Below are 17021 nucleotides of genomic sequence, written 5' to 3'. Positions count from 1 at the left end.
AATTAACACTGCCAGAGGAAATTGTGGAAAGACTCCTGTCCAGAACAGAATGTGAAAAAAGGGAGGGATGCTGCAGGATGCTGCTGCAAAGCACCTTCCCTGTGCTGAGTGAGGTGCATGCTGTGCTCACTGCAGTCTGGCTTAGAGAAGTTCAAAGGACAGCACTGCCTGGGTGTCTCTTTCCCCATTCCTGTGTCTTCCTTCAGCCTCCATTGGTCTGAAGTCTTAATTTGGGACTGGAGGCTTCATTAAGGAGGAATCCCCTGGCCTTCATAATGCTGCAATCCTTCTCCATCTAATTGAATGTTAACACAAGTTGGACACTGGAAAGTGATTGCTTTACCGGTAAATTGAGAACAGATAATTGAGCACAGAGCCCCGGGGTGTGGGGCTGATGCCAAGTTGCCCAACATCCACACACTGCAGCTTTGCTTCAGGGGCTCTCTTGTCTTCCCTGGTAACTGCACTGGGCTGCATGGTGCTGTGCTGGTGCTGGCTGGGAATAGGGATACTGGAAGGCAGGGAGAAGGGCATGCAGGGTTGTCCATGGGATGGGCAGGGAAGGCATGATGCAGAGAAACCTGGGATGTGCAGAGCCTGGAGATTAGGGTTCACACACCAAATGGAGAATTACAGATCAGGCTCTGCAGCCCTGTAGGTTTTAGGTTCATCCATAGCATTAGGAAATGGCTCAAGGAAGGATTTGGGTGGGGGAGTTGTGCTGGGCCTGGTGGGAACATGCCACCAGGTGGCTCTGAATCCCAAGGATCCAGCTCTTCTCGCTGGAAGGAGGAGGTGAATCTACACTAAGTGGCACTAAGTGAGCATTCTGCACCCAACCCCTGCACCCAGCCCAAACCTGCTGCCCACTTGCTGCAAGGACTTGCATCCAAGGCCCTTGTCCTGCTCTGGCAGGCAGTGAGTGCTCCTGACTGCTGTGAGATGTTGGCAAGCAATTTTCCTGGGGCTCTTTCCAGAGCAGTCTAACCTTTAAAAACACACAGAGGAAACACTCAGCTACGTGAAATAACAGACCTTGGCATTTTCAAAGAAAGTGTTGGCATTGTCTTTGGGTATTTCCAGGGCTCTTAGCTGTTTAGGAGGTCAAATCTCCCTTAATTATATGTTTCTCCGTTACTTCTTCCTGTTCACTTGGCACAGCGTGCGATGGGAGCATACGGTGTTTCTTGGAAAGGCTGTGAGGATTTCTCTGAAACACTGAATGGGCAGCAGGAGGTGAGCAGGGGACTCGGGAGATTTATTTCCACTGCAAATGGCACTGACACTGCTGAGGAATGGTCTGTTTTGAAAGTTTTCTGTTCAGGAAGCTCCTCACAAGACCTGGGGATCTTGTGACTTGGTAGTGATGGATTTACATCTCTGGAGTGTGGAAAAGTCCATGGGAGCAGACGTAGCAAAACTTGCCTGGTTTCATCCTAATGGTCCATATTGATCTCCTATCAAATGTGATACACGTGAGCCAGCAGAGATTTTCACCCTATTTCTTGCCTTTCACACACGTGTCCCCAAAGCATCTTCCTGTACCTACACCAGCTGATCCCAAAGGCATGGGAGGGCTGAGGGAACTGGCTGGCAGCTCTCAGGATCAGGGCTGACTCTTCCTCATTACCACTGCTGAGCACACCGGACCTGTGACCACCACCAGGTACCCTCAGCACCATTACACTTGTTAAGGGAGACTCTTGCTTCTGGCTGCTCTGGATGGAGCTTTTTGCTACTGCCCTTTTCTATTCTGTTACCTTTCTCATGCTGTCCATTAGGTCCCAAACACAGTTGAGAACATAAATCAAGACTTTTTTTTCCTAATAGAATTCAGGCCTCCAAATCCTTCAAAAAGAATGGGATTGGACCTGCTGAAGGAAGCTTGGCAGGATCTTCTCTTTGACCTTTGAAGGATTTGTTGTATTTAAAAGTGGCTGATTCAACATCATAATTTCTGCTGGGTTCAATGTAGAAAAAAGAGTTGTTAGCCAAGGCTGGATCTTACTGGGGACAGGATCTGCATCTGTGAGTATGTGTACTCCCAGGTCTGTGGATCCCAAACTCACACCATAAAACTATTGAGAAGCAAGGGAGCAAAGGAGAAATGGGGCACCCCATGTCAAGATCCTGAGAAGCTGCTTTAGTTAAAGCCAGAAGAGATGGGAAGAAGAACCACTTTTGGATGACTGAGATGAAAGCAGTATGCAATCCATGTGGCCTCAGGTTTGGGACCTAGGGAAGGAGCCTCTCCTGGCTCAGCATGACTTACTCCATCTGGGGTTTCTGACCAGGTGTTATGCTTTCTCTTTCTCTACTCCCTCTTGCCTTCCCTAGGTACGTACATACCTCAGGCTGCAGGCATAGCCCTCCATCCCCACGAGTGGAGACACAGCAGGCAAAAGAGCAGCACCCCTCCAGGGGACCCCAGAAAAAACTACCCCTACATGGATGGAAGCTTCAGTGAAGATGACTGGGACAAGCCCAGCAGGTACGGAGGGGCGGGAGGAGGTAGGGAGGTGTGTTTGGAAATGTGGGTGTCACTGCACAGGGAAAAGAGGGCATGGGAATGTGATGGAGCAGCCAGGGATGTCCCAGCCTTGGCACTGGGCAAGCATGGGGAAGGATGCTGGGATGGCGAACCTGCCCTGTTGAGCCACCTCAGGTTACCCGGAGTGTAGCTCTGTGGCACCTCTGCCATGTCCAGGTGTACATTTGTGTCTGGAGTTAGGTGGTCTCAGCTGCATGGACCACAGGTTCCTACCATGTCTCTTACTCCTGCCATGTCAAGGCTGCAGTATTTTCATGGTTTAGGTGTAATAAATAGATATGGTCAGGGCTGCCCCTGCATGTGTTGGCCACACTTTTTTGGGTGAGGATGTAGCTTTGCAACAGCTCAATGCTACAAAGCAAAAAAGGCCAACCAAAGTACTCGGAGGACCAGCGTGAGGTTGCATGTCCAAGTTAAAATCTACCAAAGCAGTGGCTGGATTCTCTCTCCATCACACTTTGGCCCTTCCAACACCACAAACAAAGCTATGCTGAATGAACATGGTCGAGTTAATCCCCCAGCTCAGCCAGGTGGGGAAAGTCCTGTAACATCTCCTGAGGCCAGTGAGGAATCTGCAGCTGCCCCTTACTTTAGGTGAAAATCCTGATGGATCTGCCTTGGCCGGAGGCTGTCCCTTGCTGAGCCATACACAGTGGAAAAGCCCCACTGCTTCAAAACTACCCCTCCCCTTGACATCCTCCAGAGTCCCCATAGTTGTGTGTGTTGTGTTGTTACTGTCGGTTCTTTTTTTCTTTCTTATTTTTTTCCTTAACTTTTGTTTGTCCAAACGAAACCCTTAGAACATCTCATGGCCATTTCCACCTATTTAAAGATGATCAAACTGGCAGGAAGGCTGGCAGCAGCGGAGACTTTGTTCTTGTTTTGCCTCTCAGCAAGAGCCAGCTCGCACAGGTCATTGATCCCTCGTGGCCCCCCCAGCAAGGCCGTCGACAGCTGAAGTTAGCAAATCTGAGCACTCGAAGCCCCCGTGTCCCTAATGAGGACTCTGAGCCCTGATGTCAAAGTGCAAGTGAAATGGTTCATGCCACTGAGCCCATTTTATTAGGGAGAAAAACAAAATGTCTCTAACCCTGACTGCCTCTAGCCTGGAAAAACCTGCTGACCCAGTGGTGTGGGAGCCGGTTCTGATTCATCCACGTCCTGGATGTGTTTGTATATTGCTGCTCTGAGAGGCAAGAAACTGGTAATTAGAAGAGACGTTTGCCTCTTTGGGAACCTGAGAGCAGAGGAAGGAAATGAGTAAGGGGAAAGAATCAAAAATTCCTTTTGGGGGGGAAATTTCAGTTTGTTTTTATAAAGTCTTGCTGGGTGTTTATTTGACCTTTCTGCCTAGTGTAAAAGCTACTGTCCTTTAAAAGCTGATGAAAGGTAGGGGGTGAATTTAAAATGCAATAAGCCATGTCAGATACTGCTACCTCCAGGAAGACCACCCACAAGGAGCAAAAGTGTGTGTGTGTGAGTTTCTGCCTGCTACAGATTCCCATTTAAGCCAGTGGATGAAAAGGCAAAGCATGTGCTAAAGACTTTGCAGTTGTTAGAGATCTGGAAAAAGCTCTATTAATAGCCCAAGGGGTCATTATATATTTAATGGAGGACAACCTCTCTGTGACTTGTACCCAAGTAAAATGTTTTGACTTTGCTAAGTGGCTGTGGTGGATGAGTATCCCTTCCCATCTGCAGAGCTGAATAAGCCATGCAAGATGCTGCCAGATGTTGCAGAGGTGGAGCCTCGTCCATGCAGCTCCTTATAAGATACGTAGAAGATGCATTAGGGCTGCTCTGATGTCTCTATACCTTTGGGGCCTCTCCCCATGACACATTAGTGGGCTTATCATGACCTGGATTTAACACCACAGATTCCTTCAAGAGGCTTCTGTTAAACTGAGCACTGCTGGTCTGAGTTTTGCAGTCTGGTGTTCCATAAGCAGTGTCCAGCATCACCTACTTTTCTAGCCTGTTCAGAGGATTTCAGCATGTTTAATTGCTGTTTGATTTAGAGGTCTGAGAATTGACCCTGGCTTGTGGTCAGAGATAAGAGATGCTGAAACTGCCAAAGGGGAAAATTGCAGAACACCCAGCACACGGTGTTCACATTAATGTGTGTTTGTACCAGCCTGAGAGAGGTTCTCTCTAACCTTACTCTCTATTGTAGACAGAACTGGTGGCAAACTTTACAGAGCTTTAAGTGCCAAGACTGCTATACAGCAAAAAAAACAAAGACCTCCTGAAAGTAACAGCTCAGTTCCCTGGCCATCCCAAAGCAAATGAAACTGGGTTTGTATGGGTTATACATGACACTGTTGATACTGCTGGCTGTAGTGTGCGTTCGCTTGTTCAGCCCAGGGCAGTCATTTTTATATACATCTTTGCATTATTTACTCTCATAGAGACCTAATGTATTTATCATTTTCTCACCATGTCTGTTACCCTCTGTGTTTTTCTCTCTCTTCTCAGGTGTTCTGTGTCTCAGATCTGAGCTCTATCCCATCAGCCTTTGTACTAACAGTCTCTGAGGCTCCTGGTTTACCCATAATGCATCCTTTTTTCTTTCACTTCTCTATTTCACCAAAACGTCTTCCTAAACCTACAATCTTCCTACAGGCACTTTTTAATTTACCCTTTGAACTCTGACATTACTACACCAACTTAATTCTTCCTTTGAAGGACACTTGCCCCGTTAGTAAATGCATGGAGGTCTCGTATGCGGACTCTTGTTTGAAAAGTTCATATTGTTTGCTTTTGTATATGAAGACTCTTCAAGTCTGCTTTTACTGGTGAGACACTTGCTGTAGCCTTGCGGCTTTCATCCCGCTGCAGAAGAGTGCTGACAATGTTTGGTTCCTACGTTACAACAGATACCCCAACCGCCAAAATGGCCTTGAGACCACTCACGAGGATAATTTTTGGCGTGTTTTTGGAGAAGCTTTGGAGGATTTGGAAACATGTGGCCAGTCTGAACTTTTGAGGGAGATTGAGGTAAATCACTTTCTGAATTTGCTGCTGATCTGACTGTGTTGCTCTTTCCATAAATGTTAGACCGTTTCCCCAGATCTGTTAATTGCCTGTAGCATCCCTGTGCTGCCAGTGGTGTGAAGAAGGGTTTGGGTTTAATTCATGTCAGTGTTTGTGCTAATGGATAACTGTGTCTCATTAGACAGTTGCTTGCGTGCGCTCTTCCCCTGAGCCGATGTCTTACCCACCAGGAATTCCATGCTCTTTTCACGAACTGTTGCTGGCCAATAATATTCACATGACTGTTGGCAAGTCTTTCCTATCCAACAGTAAACTCTCTGCTTGGAAGGATACTGCCTGTCCAAAGCACTTGAAGGTCAAGCAAAAGGAGTCCCCCAAGCCCCCATTGGGACTGAAGCCTTGGCTTGCTTCAAGTACAGACAGGCACAACATATATCTTGCATTCAGCTGTCACTCTGCCGGAAACTGTTTTAGTGAAATAGGTAATTGGAAGCTTTTCAGCCAGCTTTCCCCATGGAAAAATCTGAGAAAGTAATTGCTTCCTGCAGAAATAAAGGTGTTTCCTCTCTTCACAAACCACTTTCTCTTTTCTTTATCCAAAATGCTTTGGAGGTCGTGTTATTGTGTCCGGTTATAGGATGAGGAGCCTGGATTTCTAAGTCATGGGATGCAAATAAAGGCCTCCCTTGAGACTGTGAGACCTGCCCAGCAGGATGGAGCCCGTGCTGCTCCCCTCCTCAGGAGGAGCAGGACCCCACGAGCCCATTCCTCCCCCTGCCTTCCGGGTGCAGAGGACTCAGAAGAGCTCCCTGGGTCGTGCTCTCCATCATTCCCAGTGGGACTGGTTTTATGCACAGTTGCATATTGCTGAGGCTTCAGTGAAAAAAAGGCAATTTCTGACTAATTGAAGGTCAAAAAGGAAAGTCCTGTTTTGGCCTGTATGGTGACAAGGGACTTACTAATTGTCCTTTCCTCCTTGATCCTTAGCAACTGTAAGTGGATGAGGAAATCTCAATTAAATTTATTGTGCTGAAGCATGAAATGCTGTTTTTATTATCGTAGACACTTAAGAAAATGCTGACTTAAAAAGAAAGCAAATCACACAAAATCCCAAATCCCCAACCTCCCCAAACTATAACTTTTTCCCTTGATCACTTATTTCCTGGACCTGAATGTATTTAGAAATGAGTTTAGGCAGCCACTAACAAATTTTCTGAATAGTTATTAACTGCTTAAGAGGAAGTACTCCTTTCTGTGATGCAAAAAAAGGGATTTTGTGGACTCCCTTTCCTTTTCCAGGCATCTGTGATGCAGTTGCTGTTTTAAGGCTTTGGAGCTTTGACAGTTATAGCAATGCTTTTAAACATATAAAGGAATTTTACTGAAAGCTGAGCACCTCCAGGGTTTTGGTGTATTTAGCACATTTCTAGAGTATTTTGAAAGTTCTGGGGGCAGAAGGGAAGTGCTGTGTTTTTAGCAGGAATCTGATGGGTTCAACTCCCCTTTTATCAAATCCAAATTGCCACTGATCCGTTCCTCCCTCTCCATGTCCCCAGCCTTCCTGAGGCATGCTGTGGGATGTGCGGGGCTCGTTGGGGTTTTTGCTGTGTTACAGGTTTCTCAGCCCCAGCTCTCAGCCTCCTGTGATTTTAGACAGTCACAGATTTTGTTTTATTTTGTTTTATTTTGTTTTATTTTGTTTTATTTTGTTTTATTTTGTTTTATTTTGTTTTATTTTGACCCTTCATGCTTCACATTTGAAAAGAAAAAAGAGTCCTGCAAGGTGACCCAAGGTAGCCTGGAAACAGGTTCACACATGGTAGCAATCCACTTCCAGAGTATGGGTATGGGTAGAAACAGGCTTTTTCTGGTGTGTCTAGTGGAGCGTGTGTCCCTGCTTTGCTTTGAGGGCAGCCAAGACATGGGAAAAACAATGTGGGGCAGCCAAGGCTGGAGAAGTCTGAAATTGCCCTTTCTGCTGCTTGCATTAAACCCAAAGCACCTGGGAAATTGCTTATGATGCTGCAGAAAGGATTTAAGTACCTTGAAGATAGAGAAGGAGTCGAATGCTGTTGGGTGCTGGTTGGTTACGGTATTTGCAGCGATGAGGGAGGGCAGCAGCACAGCGTGCACAGACCTTTCTGCTCTCCCTGGCTCAGCAATGCTGGTGCTGGTACAGCACAGCACAACACCCTGGGAGTGTTGAGGCTGCCTGAGGTCAGTGAACAAATGTACCCTGGTTGGCTGTACTGCTGTTTGTTAATCTGCCTTTCAAGTATGTGGTAAGTCAGTGTCCTTCCAGCACGTAGCAGGTGTTTGAGTTTTGCCCAAACCTGAAAAGTGCAAAGTTGAAAGATTTTCTGTGTTTTATCCATCCCATTTTGGGATAATGTGGGTAGTGCTGGCATTTTCCTACTGCCACCATAATTCACTTTATTCACCTTTGCTCCAGCTTGAAGCAAAGAGCTGGAGGGTCTTGATTAGAGACTTAGTTGTGTGATATTTCCCCTGTGCACAGGGGAAATTGCTCTTTGACTTGCCATGTTTAGCGTTGGAGAATTTTGCTATCTGCTCCCTACCTTTCGTTTCCTTTCTTCTACCTTTTGACATTTAATGGGACTGCAGATCCTTGAAGACTGAACTTTGAAATTACAGTTTTCATTACGCTGTTTAAATGGACTCTGTGACCTGGAGCCATCTGAGGTTCCACAGACTGGATTCTTGACTCCTTCGTTAGCTTTGATCAATGTAATCTCATTAGTGAAAAGCATTGCCAAATGGAATCGAAGCTACTTAGGGGCATCTTTTAATGGATTCTATCAAGGATGACCAAGCTTAAATACTACTTAATTTCATATTTTTAACTCAGTTTTGCTCAGTGACGGCTCTCATTTACTGACAGATAAAATCCTCATTTCTCTGCTGAATTGGCCTCAGTGGAGTCCGAGGTATTGACTTCCCTGGGCCATTGCCAGCACTGTGTGATACTGGTGGGGACCTACAGCCTGCAGGGGTAGGCTAGAGAGCCAGTCAGACTGTGGTTCCTCTGGGAGCTCCTTGAGATTGGGATATTCATCCTTCTTGGCTGTCAAGATGGTTCCTGCACAATATGAGGCCTGTCTGGTCCTGTTCATTAAAAAAGATGCTTCACAAGTGCTTCCTTCTGAGACAAAGCTCCCTGTTGGGGTGGGGATGGAGAGCACAGAGTGGGTCAGTCATAGACCTGGAAGCAGGCTCGTGAGGTCGAGAATGGCTCTTACACCTAATAGGAAGAGATTTTTGGTAGTTATTTTCTGATTAATGAGAGCAATGGTACCGCCTTGTTGTTGTCTGTGCCGCTTTAGTTGCCGCGTGGTCCATCCTGCTGCTGGCTCAGCAGAGTGGCATGATGCCCTCTCCCTACAGGCATCCATCATGACAGGGAGTGTGCACAACCTGGGCTTGGAGGGCAGCAAGCTGCTCCTGGACTCTGTCAACCCATCGGGAATGAGCCCATTGAGGAAAGCAAACTCCAGCTGTAGCGACGGACAGACTGAGGGCAGCAGCTCCCCTGCCAAGAAGAACGAGAGGAACCTGGACATGAAGAAGATCGAGAAGGAGATGCAGGAAATCATGTCCCCGACTCCCCTTGAGTTTCACAAGGTTTGTGTTGCCAGGGGTCAGTCTAGCTCTAGCACTGCAGTACCTTGATGGTTAAAGCTGTAGAAGCTTTACAACCCTGTAAAAAATCTTCGCTGTTCAGAGGGATCCCCAGAAAATGTTCCTTGTTAAAGCTGGCCCTCACCAAGGTCGGAGCAAAGGTTTCCAGAGGGTCAGATTAAGATGAAGGGCACTCTTCAGTAGAGTAACAGGATTTAGCTGCCATCATTCAACAGGGTTCAAACCTGTGCTTTGCTGTTTTGCTTAATAGATAAGATTTCCAGATCCTTGTGTTCTGGAATTCATTAATTGGTACTACAGATAAAAATGAAAGAGCTCAAAATATGTCCCTGTGGAGAAACATCAGCCCTCTTCCTGTGGCACACTCCATTCAGTAGGCCACTTCCCATATAAAAAATAACTTATTTTCCCTCCCCTTCCACTGCACCCCCAGCGTTTCCTGTAGGGGTGACAGTGGTAGGACTTCAATGGTGGGATACTGGTTTGAATTCAGCATCCAGATGAACGTAGCCAGTTTAAGCATGGCGTAAGGCAGCAGTAATTAGAAGAGGTAATTAAATGTTGAAGCTGCTGATGCAGAATGCAAGCAGGGAAGGGAGCTGGAGAGTTTTCAAGAATTTGATTGTCTTTTTCTTTCCTAGTGTGACTTTAGAATAAAACCTACAGTTATGGTAGATGGAAAAACAACCTCTTCATGTTTGATCTGCTTTTGCCCTTCAGGGCATGGCAAATGTGTATTTAAATAAAACTCCTTCGTACCTGAAGGAGGAGAGCTGTGTAACTAGGCATGTTATAGGGTGACTCTTCATTCTGCTGGAGCATCTGGTGTTGGCTGTTTGGAAACGAGGTTGAGGCCAAGTGGGCTGCTCCTCTGTGCCATCCTGAGCATTGTCCTTCCCAAGGACTGCACATCCATGAGGCTTACCCAGCCAAGAGCACAGTTGTGGAGTTAGAGCCACAGTAGAGATGCACTCCCAGTTCATGAGAGGCAAAGGGAGATTTTGGTAGTGTTGGGGAATCAGTTGTCCCTGGTTCCCAGTGTTACCTTGTGGCAAGGCACAGTTCAAGCAGTGCTCTCGTCCTTTAGACAAGGCCAAAGTGTGATGTGCTCAAGGGAAGGGTGATGAGATTACGTATTTCTTGTCCTCAGTACGTCAGCACTTATTGATATGAGTTTTCTGAAAAGAACTTGTGAATAATATGCAGAATTTTAGATGCTCCTGCTGAGTGATGTATTAAAAATGAGCTGTTTTCACATTTCACTCACTACATTGAAATTTCCCTGAGAACATGTTAATTTTTCATGTGGTGGTCTGGCACACACAGAAGGTACATGGTGTAACCTGGCCAGGGAAGGAGATGCTCCATTAATAACACTTGTTTGTTGCTCTTTGGGTGAAACAGCAGATGTCTGTATTACCCTGCTTGTGTTTCTTTCCACATCCAAGGGCAGGGGACTGTCGTGGGGTTGGTTTTATGCCAGTCACCAAAGCAATTCACCATGTGATCTACCTGAGGTGATGGTGTCAGGTAAATAAGGCTCAATCTGTGTTAACTGCACAGGCTAAGACAGACAGAGAGACACAGAGCAAAATTTCTGTAGGTCTGCATGCATTACCTGTTCTACTGCCAACCTGCCAACCCTGCACATCACCTCCTTAATCTGCTGCATTAAAACATGCTTTGTCTGTTTCTGCCCCTCCAGATGACACTCCACAAAGACCCGGAGAGGGAAGATTTCGGATTCAGTTTGTCGGATGGCCTGCTAGAAAAAGGTGTCTATGTAAATATGGTCCGTCCGGATGGGCCAGCAGATCAGTGTGGCCTCAAGCCATATGACAGAGTGCTTCAGGTAATAAATGCAAAATGCAGTTCTGGAGACTGGGACGGAGTGAATGAGTGGCTGAGAGGAAGAGAGAAGTGAGACCCATCCATGACAGCACTAACTTTAATGGAAGGTAATAGTTAGCCAACTAGGTGAGCTCTTAACCACCAAGCACTCAATGAGACCTGTGTTTTATAATAAGAAATCACTAGGTAGTACCTTCAGGTGGTACCCCAGGTGGTACTCCTATTCCAGGACACAGCCTGTCCCAGCACTGCCCTTTTTGAACTTGGACTGCTCAAAACAAGCAAAAAACTGCGTTGCTTCCTCTCCTCACCCTGAATCCTTTTCCTGGTTTTTGGATGAACCAGATCATGTTGACTGATACATGTTCCTGTGAAGCCCCTTGCAGAGTTAAGTAATATTCATGAAGTTCTGTGCATGCCTTTGACAACTAAAAGAGATTTCTAGGAAACACATCCTTCAAGCAAAGTGTTTTTTTATGGATATTTTTCTTTGAAACAGACTTGATCTGAAGTAGGTGATGCAGAAACAGAATAAACACTCTGGCCAAAAGCACAGTCTGTGATGTGTGTCCTGGGCATATCAGGCTACCAGAGGGACAGAAAGAGCGTGGTGAGTTTTGGAGATTAGAGAGGAGCTTTATATGGATGAAAACCAACTATTTTAGCTTTGGGGCAACTCAGCAACTGAAGGAAGTACAACCTCAATGGAAAAATTGCCACCATTTGGAAATGTAGATATTGTGACCATATTTGGAAACACTCAGAAAGATGTTTAGTTGTACTAATTTCTAGGCGGGGGTTCTTAGCTGTCGGAGTAGAGCCAGTATATTATGTACATCAGGTAACTGGAGGACTGGCAGCACTGTGGGGAACCTTGTTTAAGCTTGTTATGGTCTCTAGCCAGTTGGCTGCTATACAATTACTCCTTCTCAGCTTCAAATAAAAGATGGTGCAAGAATGAACAAGAAGCTAATTAGGCTCTGGGCTGCCTTTCTGTTCCATGTTGGATGTGATGCTTTTTTGCGAGTGCCAAGGGCTCTGGGAGGTGTGCCCAAAATCCTAAACAGAGCGGCATGGAAACTTTCGACACCCTTCTTGCACATGCTGCGCCGCACAGCTCACACCTACGAGCAGATGAGGTGATTGCCATGGTGTTGACATGTGGAGCTGTGAGTGAGGGACTGCAGACCTGGTACAGGCGACTCCCCTCCAGAAGTACAGAGGTGCATTGCTGAGGATGCTTCACAGTGCTGCTGATTGTGGGCACGGTGATGTGCCTGAAGGCCAGTGGAACACCTTGTCCCTGCTGTCACAGACCCTCTGCTGCTTGGCTGGATGGATTAACCGGAGTATGGCACTCTAGTAACAGCACTTCTGCACTGGGACTGCCTGGCTGGCATAGAGCAAGGGCAGAGCAAGCTCATTGTTTATCTCTCCTTGTCCATGAGTTGGCTAGAAATTGTCCCTTGTTACTACACTGTAAGGAGTAGTATTGGGATCAACTGTGTGGACACAGGGGGACACCAGTACCATCAGAGAGCCTAGCTGTGTGGGCGTGCATTAATTCTGGGAAAGGGTTTGGGGTGGAAGGGTTGTATGGACTCATCAAGCCCTTATCCAGAGAAGGAAGCAACACCTGGCCCAAGGGGTTATGTTCACTCCAAAGGTGGGTGGGAAATCCCTTTCCCCCTTCTCTGCTTCCCTTTCCCTGCTGTTTGCCAGCCTGCTCCATCCCAGAGCTCTCATGCCACCAAGCCCAGGTGTTCTGTTAGCTGTAGGCAAGAGAGCTGGGGTGGTTTCTGCAGATGACCCAGCCCAGAAATGTACTTGAAGGTCTGCAAGAGCCAACAGTACCTGCTTTCACTGTTGAATCCTATGGAGAGAATTTGCAGCTGCCTCTTGAGCCCACATGAAACGCATCCAGATTCCTGTGAAATGAAGAATGTAAATGGGGAGAGAAAAAGCAGAAACTGTTCAGTATAGTCTCAGTTTACTGCTGGTTGAGCTGGCAAATGGTTGCTAGAAGCCTCATGGCTTTTATTTGTTTTCTAGGTGCCGAATACTTAGCACCACAAATTTAGGGCCAGTAAAAGCCATGATGGCAAAAATAATCATGGAAAACGGCAACCTTTTTTCTACAGGTTTGAACTGGAGAACTGTTTTTGAGCCCTGCAGTGTTTAATACTTGTACTACTGCCCCAGGCACTGGGGTTCAGAGGTCATGCCTGATCCAGACTTTTTTCCGCCTTCCTCTGCATCATTCCTCAGCTAAGCAAGGATGCTCAGTCTGAAGGGGTGCCTCCACTCTGCTCCATTCTGAACCTGGAATCAGGGACCCCCAAGCGTTGTGTGTTTTCCCGGGTGTGGGTTTAGCACTAATCTTTATATTTTCTGACTAACAAACATGATCTTTCTGTTGTTCCTCCCCATGGCACATCCTAAATCCATCCCCGCAGGTAAATCGCATCCGAACAAGAGACTTTGACTGCTGTCTGGCCGTTCCCTTGATTTCGGAGGCTGGAGATAAGCTGGACCTGGTGATTAGCCGAAACCCCTTGGCCCTGGCTGCCAACGCTCCCTCGGAGGGGAACAGAGAGCTGCCGGCGCAGGTGTCCCTCGGAGCCGAGGTCAAGGCGAGTGTCCAGGCGCTCTGAGCAGTGGGAGCAGAGCAGATGATGCCCAGGGCCTCTGCTGAGCCATGTGGTATTTGGGGTGTTTCTCCTGTTTTTTGCACTGGTATTTGTAAATGCTGTGTGTACCATAACCTGCAAGTGGGGAGGTGGGTCTTCAGTGAGCCTATGGACCGCCAAATATTGCTGGGAAGGTCAGAGCTGGATGTGCATCTGGGGGCTGTGGCAGCGATGGCGATGAGACGAGCTGCCAACGGGAGGACGGAGCATCCACAGCCATCTCCCATGGCAGATCATCCCCCTGTGCCCTGGCCACTGAGTGTGCAGGGTCCTGCCTCTGACATCCTGCTTGCCCTGAAGGCCTTGGCCATCCTATAAACACACATGGTGCTATTATGTTCCTTGTTTGCTCAGTTAATTGCATACAGCAGGACTGAAATGCCTTTCCTTTTATGTTGTGCCCATCTCCCTCCTTCCGACACTCCTGACAAATCAATTCCTGCAGCCCCTTGCACTCCCAGTGCAGGGCAGTGGAGAGCGCTGGCTAAAAGACGTTTCAAAATGTGCTGGAGAGTGGCTAGATTCAATTCTTGTTCAAAATTGGTATTTGCAGCTGCCTCCTGACAGCCCTGTCCACACTCCCCCAGGCCTGGCTCGCCCCACAGTGGGATGAGGCACCTTGTCTTGGCATGGGTTCCCATGAACAATGTGGTTACCTGTGCTGCAGTACTTTAAACAGAGTAGAGGCTGTACCCAAGGGTAAAAGCCTTGAGTACCTGCTCAAATCCCCAGCCACCTTGTTTGTCTGAGCTTTACGGAGATGTCTTGCTTGCAAACCTGGCCTGTGCCTGCAAGTAAATAGCAGAATAGCAAAATTCCCAGAACTGCCCCTGATGTTTTGAATTGTTGTCTCCCATCAGGCAGTGGCATGACAAGCCCTTTGTTAGGTGGAGGTTGTGTCCCTGTGTCCCATGGGGGCTGGGCAGTGTGTGTTTGCCTGTTGCTGGCCTCATGTGGCTTTGCAAGCATGATGCTCCCCTCCCTCCCCAGAGCCCCCGGCCCCACCTGGAAGAGGGGCTGTGATGTTTGCATCGGTGCCCTTGTCTGCCTGCCATGTTCCACCTATTAGCACTTTATGATGATGTTTGTGTCCTGGTGGTGGCGTGATCCTGGCATCGCTTTCCCCGGGAAGGCTGGGGCACAGTGGAGTGGAGGGGCCTGTCAGTTGGACACTGCAGCCCCGAGCCCACTGTGCCCGTTCCCTGCTCACCCTTTTGGCTCCTCCATCACCACCTCAAGGGGTGCCCGTAGGTTGTTGGATGGGTGTACAGCACATGTGTGTCGCTTTGCTGAGCCAGGACTTCTCCCCCCACTGTCTGTCCCTGACATCCCTCTGTGATAGCACAACGCATCAGGGTGTTTCTTTCAGACATGTGCCCGGCCCCATCCAGCTATTTGTCGTTGTAGCCATTTTCTCTTTGAGTATGCAATATCCCATACCATTGCTGCCACACCTAGATAATGTGCCATAATTGATACTGTGGAGCATTGACAGTGCAGCTGAAAGTGTTTTTATATGCAATATTCTGAGCAGTGGAAGCTCACTGGGGCTTCTCTTAGGTTTTTAATGAAGACTTTTATTAAAGGCTTTAAAAAAAAAAAAAGGAGGAAGAAAAACTTGGTCCTTGTATCCCTTCCTATGCATTTTGAATGATATGAAGATGAAATGCATTACTTAAATGTGTATTTTTATCCATATATTAGAGTGTATTCCTTGTAAAGTATTTTTATATGCTAATTTTCTTATGTATCTATGAAAGCACAATATTTAAAAGTACAGCATTTCAAAGAATATTTTAGTCCTGTTTTGGACCTATTTGTAAATCTCTGTATTTAAATGGGATTGCAATGACTTTGACTTTTTTTTTTTTAATTAAATAAAAGCAAATGAAATGAATTTGTTTTGGTTTGTGTCTCTTTCTGCTGCAGGACAATAGTGAGGCAACGCTCTGTTTCCAGCAGCATTTTAAATTGCCAGAGGACCCCCATTTAGGAGAGACCTTGAAGGACAAGGGGAGAACATGCAGAGAGTTTTTCTGGGAGGCCACTGTTTGTAGGGCTACCAGCGCAGGGCTGGGGTTGTCCCATGTCACCACACAGCTGCAGGACTTGGGTCACTTCCATCCCTGTGCACATGGAGGTAATTTTGCTGTAGCCGGTAGCAGTAAGAGCTGGAGATGCACGTGCACGTGCTTACAGCACTGCTTGCAGCTTTTCCACACTGGAAATATTGTTGGGTTGAAGCTGAGCTACTTCATGACAAAACACTGATGCAGCAAAGCACATGGTTGCTGTGACGTGGCAGTGTTTGCAAAGCTGTGGTTAATCCCTGGGGATGGGTTAGAAAACTGCTGGAGGACAATGTGCTGGCAGGAGATGTCCCATCTGATTCTCAGCACCCTGCAGCTCCAGTGGGGTGCCCTGGGGAGCTCTACTGTGGTAGCCAAATTACGCCACCCCTGAAACTAGACATCCAAAGAGATGACTAGAGCATGGTGCTAACAACACCAAAGTTATGGGTTTGATCCCTATATGGGCCATTCATTTAAGAACTGGACTCGATGATCCTTGTGGGTCCTTTCCAACTCAGAATATTCTGTGATTCTGTGACTGCCATGAATCCAGAACACAGTTCCTTGTGTTCCTATGTTGAGGATGTTTTTCCTATGCTATTGCAAAGGGGTTTGGGGTGCCCCTATGCTCCCAGTGTGGGCAGTACAGACTGGAATACTCCCTGGATAAGGCCATAGGGAATCTCTGCTCACTGGCAAGGAAAGGGTGAGCTGGGTTTTGCAACCCTTCATGGCCGAGTGGGTAATGCAGGAATTTTCGGAGACTGAGCAGGGTACGGAAGTGCTCCTGGTTAGACCTGGGGAATCATTGCCACATAAACAAGCCTTATCTGCCAGATTATCTGCCATCTCTGGCTGCCCTCCTGGGGCAAAGACTTCAGAACAAGGCCGTTCGCACATTTGGCACCAGGGCCTGGCCAACCAAGGCACTGGAGCGATGTCAGGTTGAACCAGTGCCCGTGCAACGTGACCCACAGGGTTTTGGTGTTTACCAGGTAAAAGGTTAACACGGTGCTGCTCCCCTGACATGTGCCTTGGTGGGCAACATCTCCTCCTGCTGATGTCACCTTTTATCCCGTGGACCTCAGCTGATAGAAGCAGCTGCAGCCTTGGGCAGGTGACGGCCGCCCATGGCAGGTAGTTGAAACCCTTCAGCAGCACCTCGTGGCACTCAGTGGCTTTTTTTAGTTCCTTGTTTATTTA

General features: G+C 47.4%; 1 protein-coding gene across 7 annotated transcripts in view; it reads left to right on the top strand.

Moving 5' to 3' along the window:
- The window catches only part of GRIP2 (glutamate receptor interacting protein 2), a 279768-nt gene extending 264125 nt beyond the window's left edge, over positions 1-15643 (top strand). For 4 of the 7 annotated variants that reach the window (XM_027700692.1, XM_027700693.1, XM_027700691.1 and 1 more), the window contains 5 exons: positions 2338-2491; positions 5428-5548; positions 8951-9187; positions 10911-11057; positions 13513-15643. In XM_027700692.1, the coding sequence (XP_027556493.1) occupies positions 2338-2491; positions 5428-5548; positions 8951-9187; positions 10911-11057; positions 13513-13710 (857 nt within the window). In that variant the 3' untranslated portion in view covers positions 13711-15643. Of the gene's footprint in view, positions 1-2337; positions 2492-5026; positions 5549-8950; positions 9188-10910; positions 12723-13512 lie in introns of those variants that run through there. The other 3 variants (XR_003536975.1, XM_027700695.1, XM_027700696.1) reach the window with 3 other exon arrangements.
- Positions 15644-17021: the final 1378 nt, after the last annotated feature.

Source organism: Neopelma chrysocephalum, unplaced genomic scaffold (genome assembly GCF_003984885.1).
Source record: "Neopelma chrysocephalum unplaced genomic scaffold, ASM398488v2 Primary Assembly neopelma1_147, whole genome shotgun sequence".
NCBI lineage: Eukaryota > Metazoa > Chordata > Aves > Passeriformes > Pipridae > Neopelma > Neopelma chrysocephalum.
This window is presented reverse-complemented; position numbering and strand designations above follow the sequence as displayed.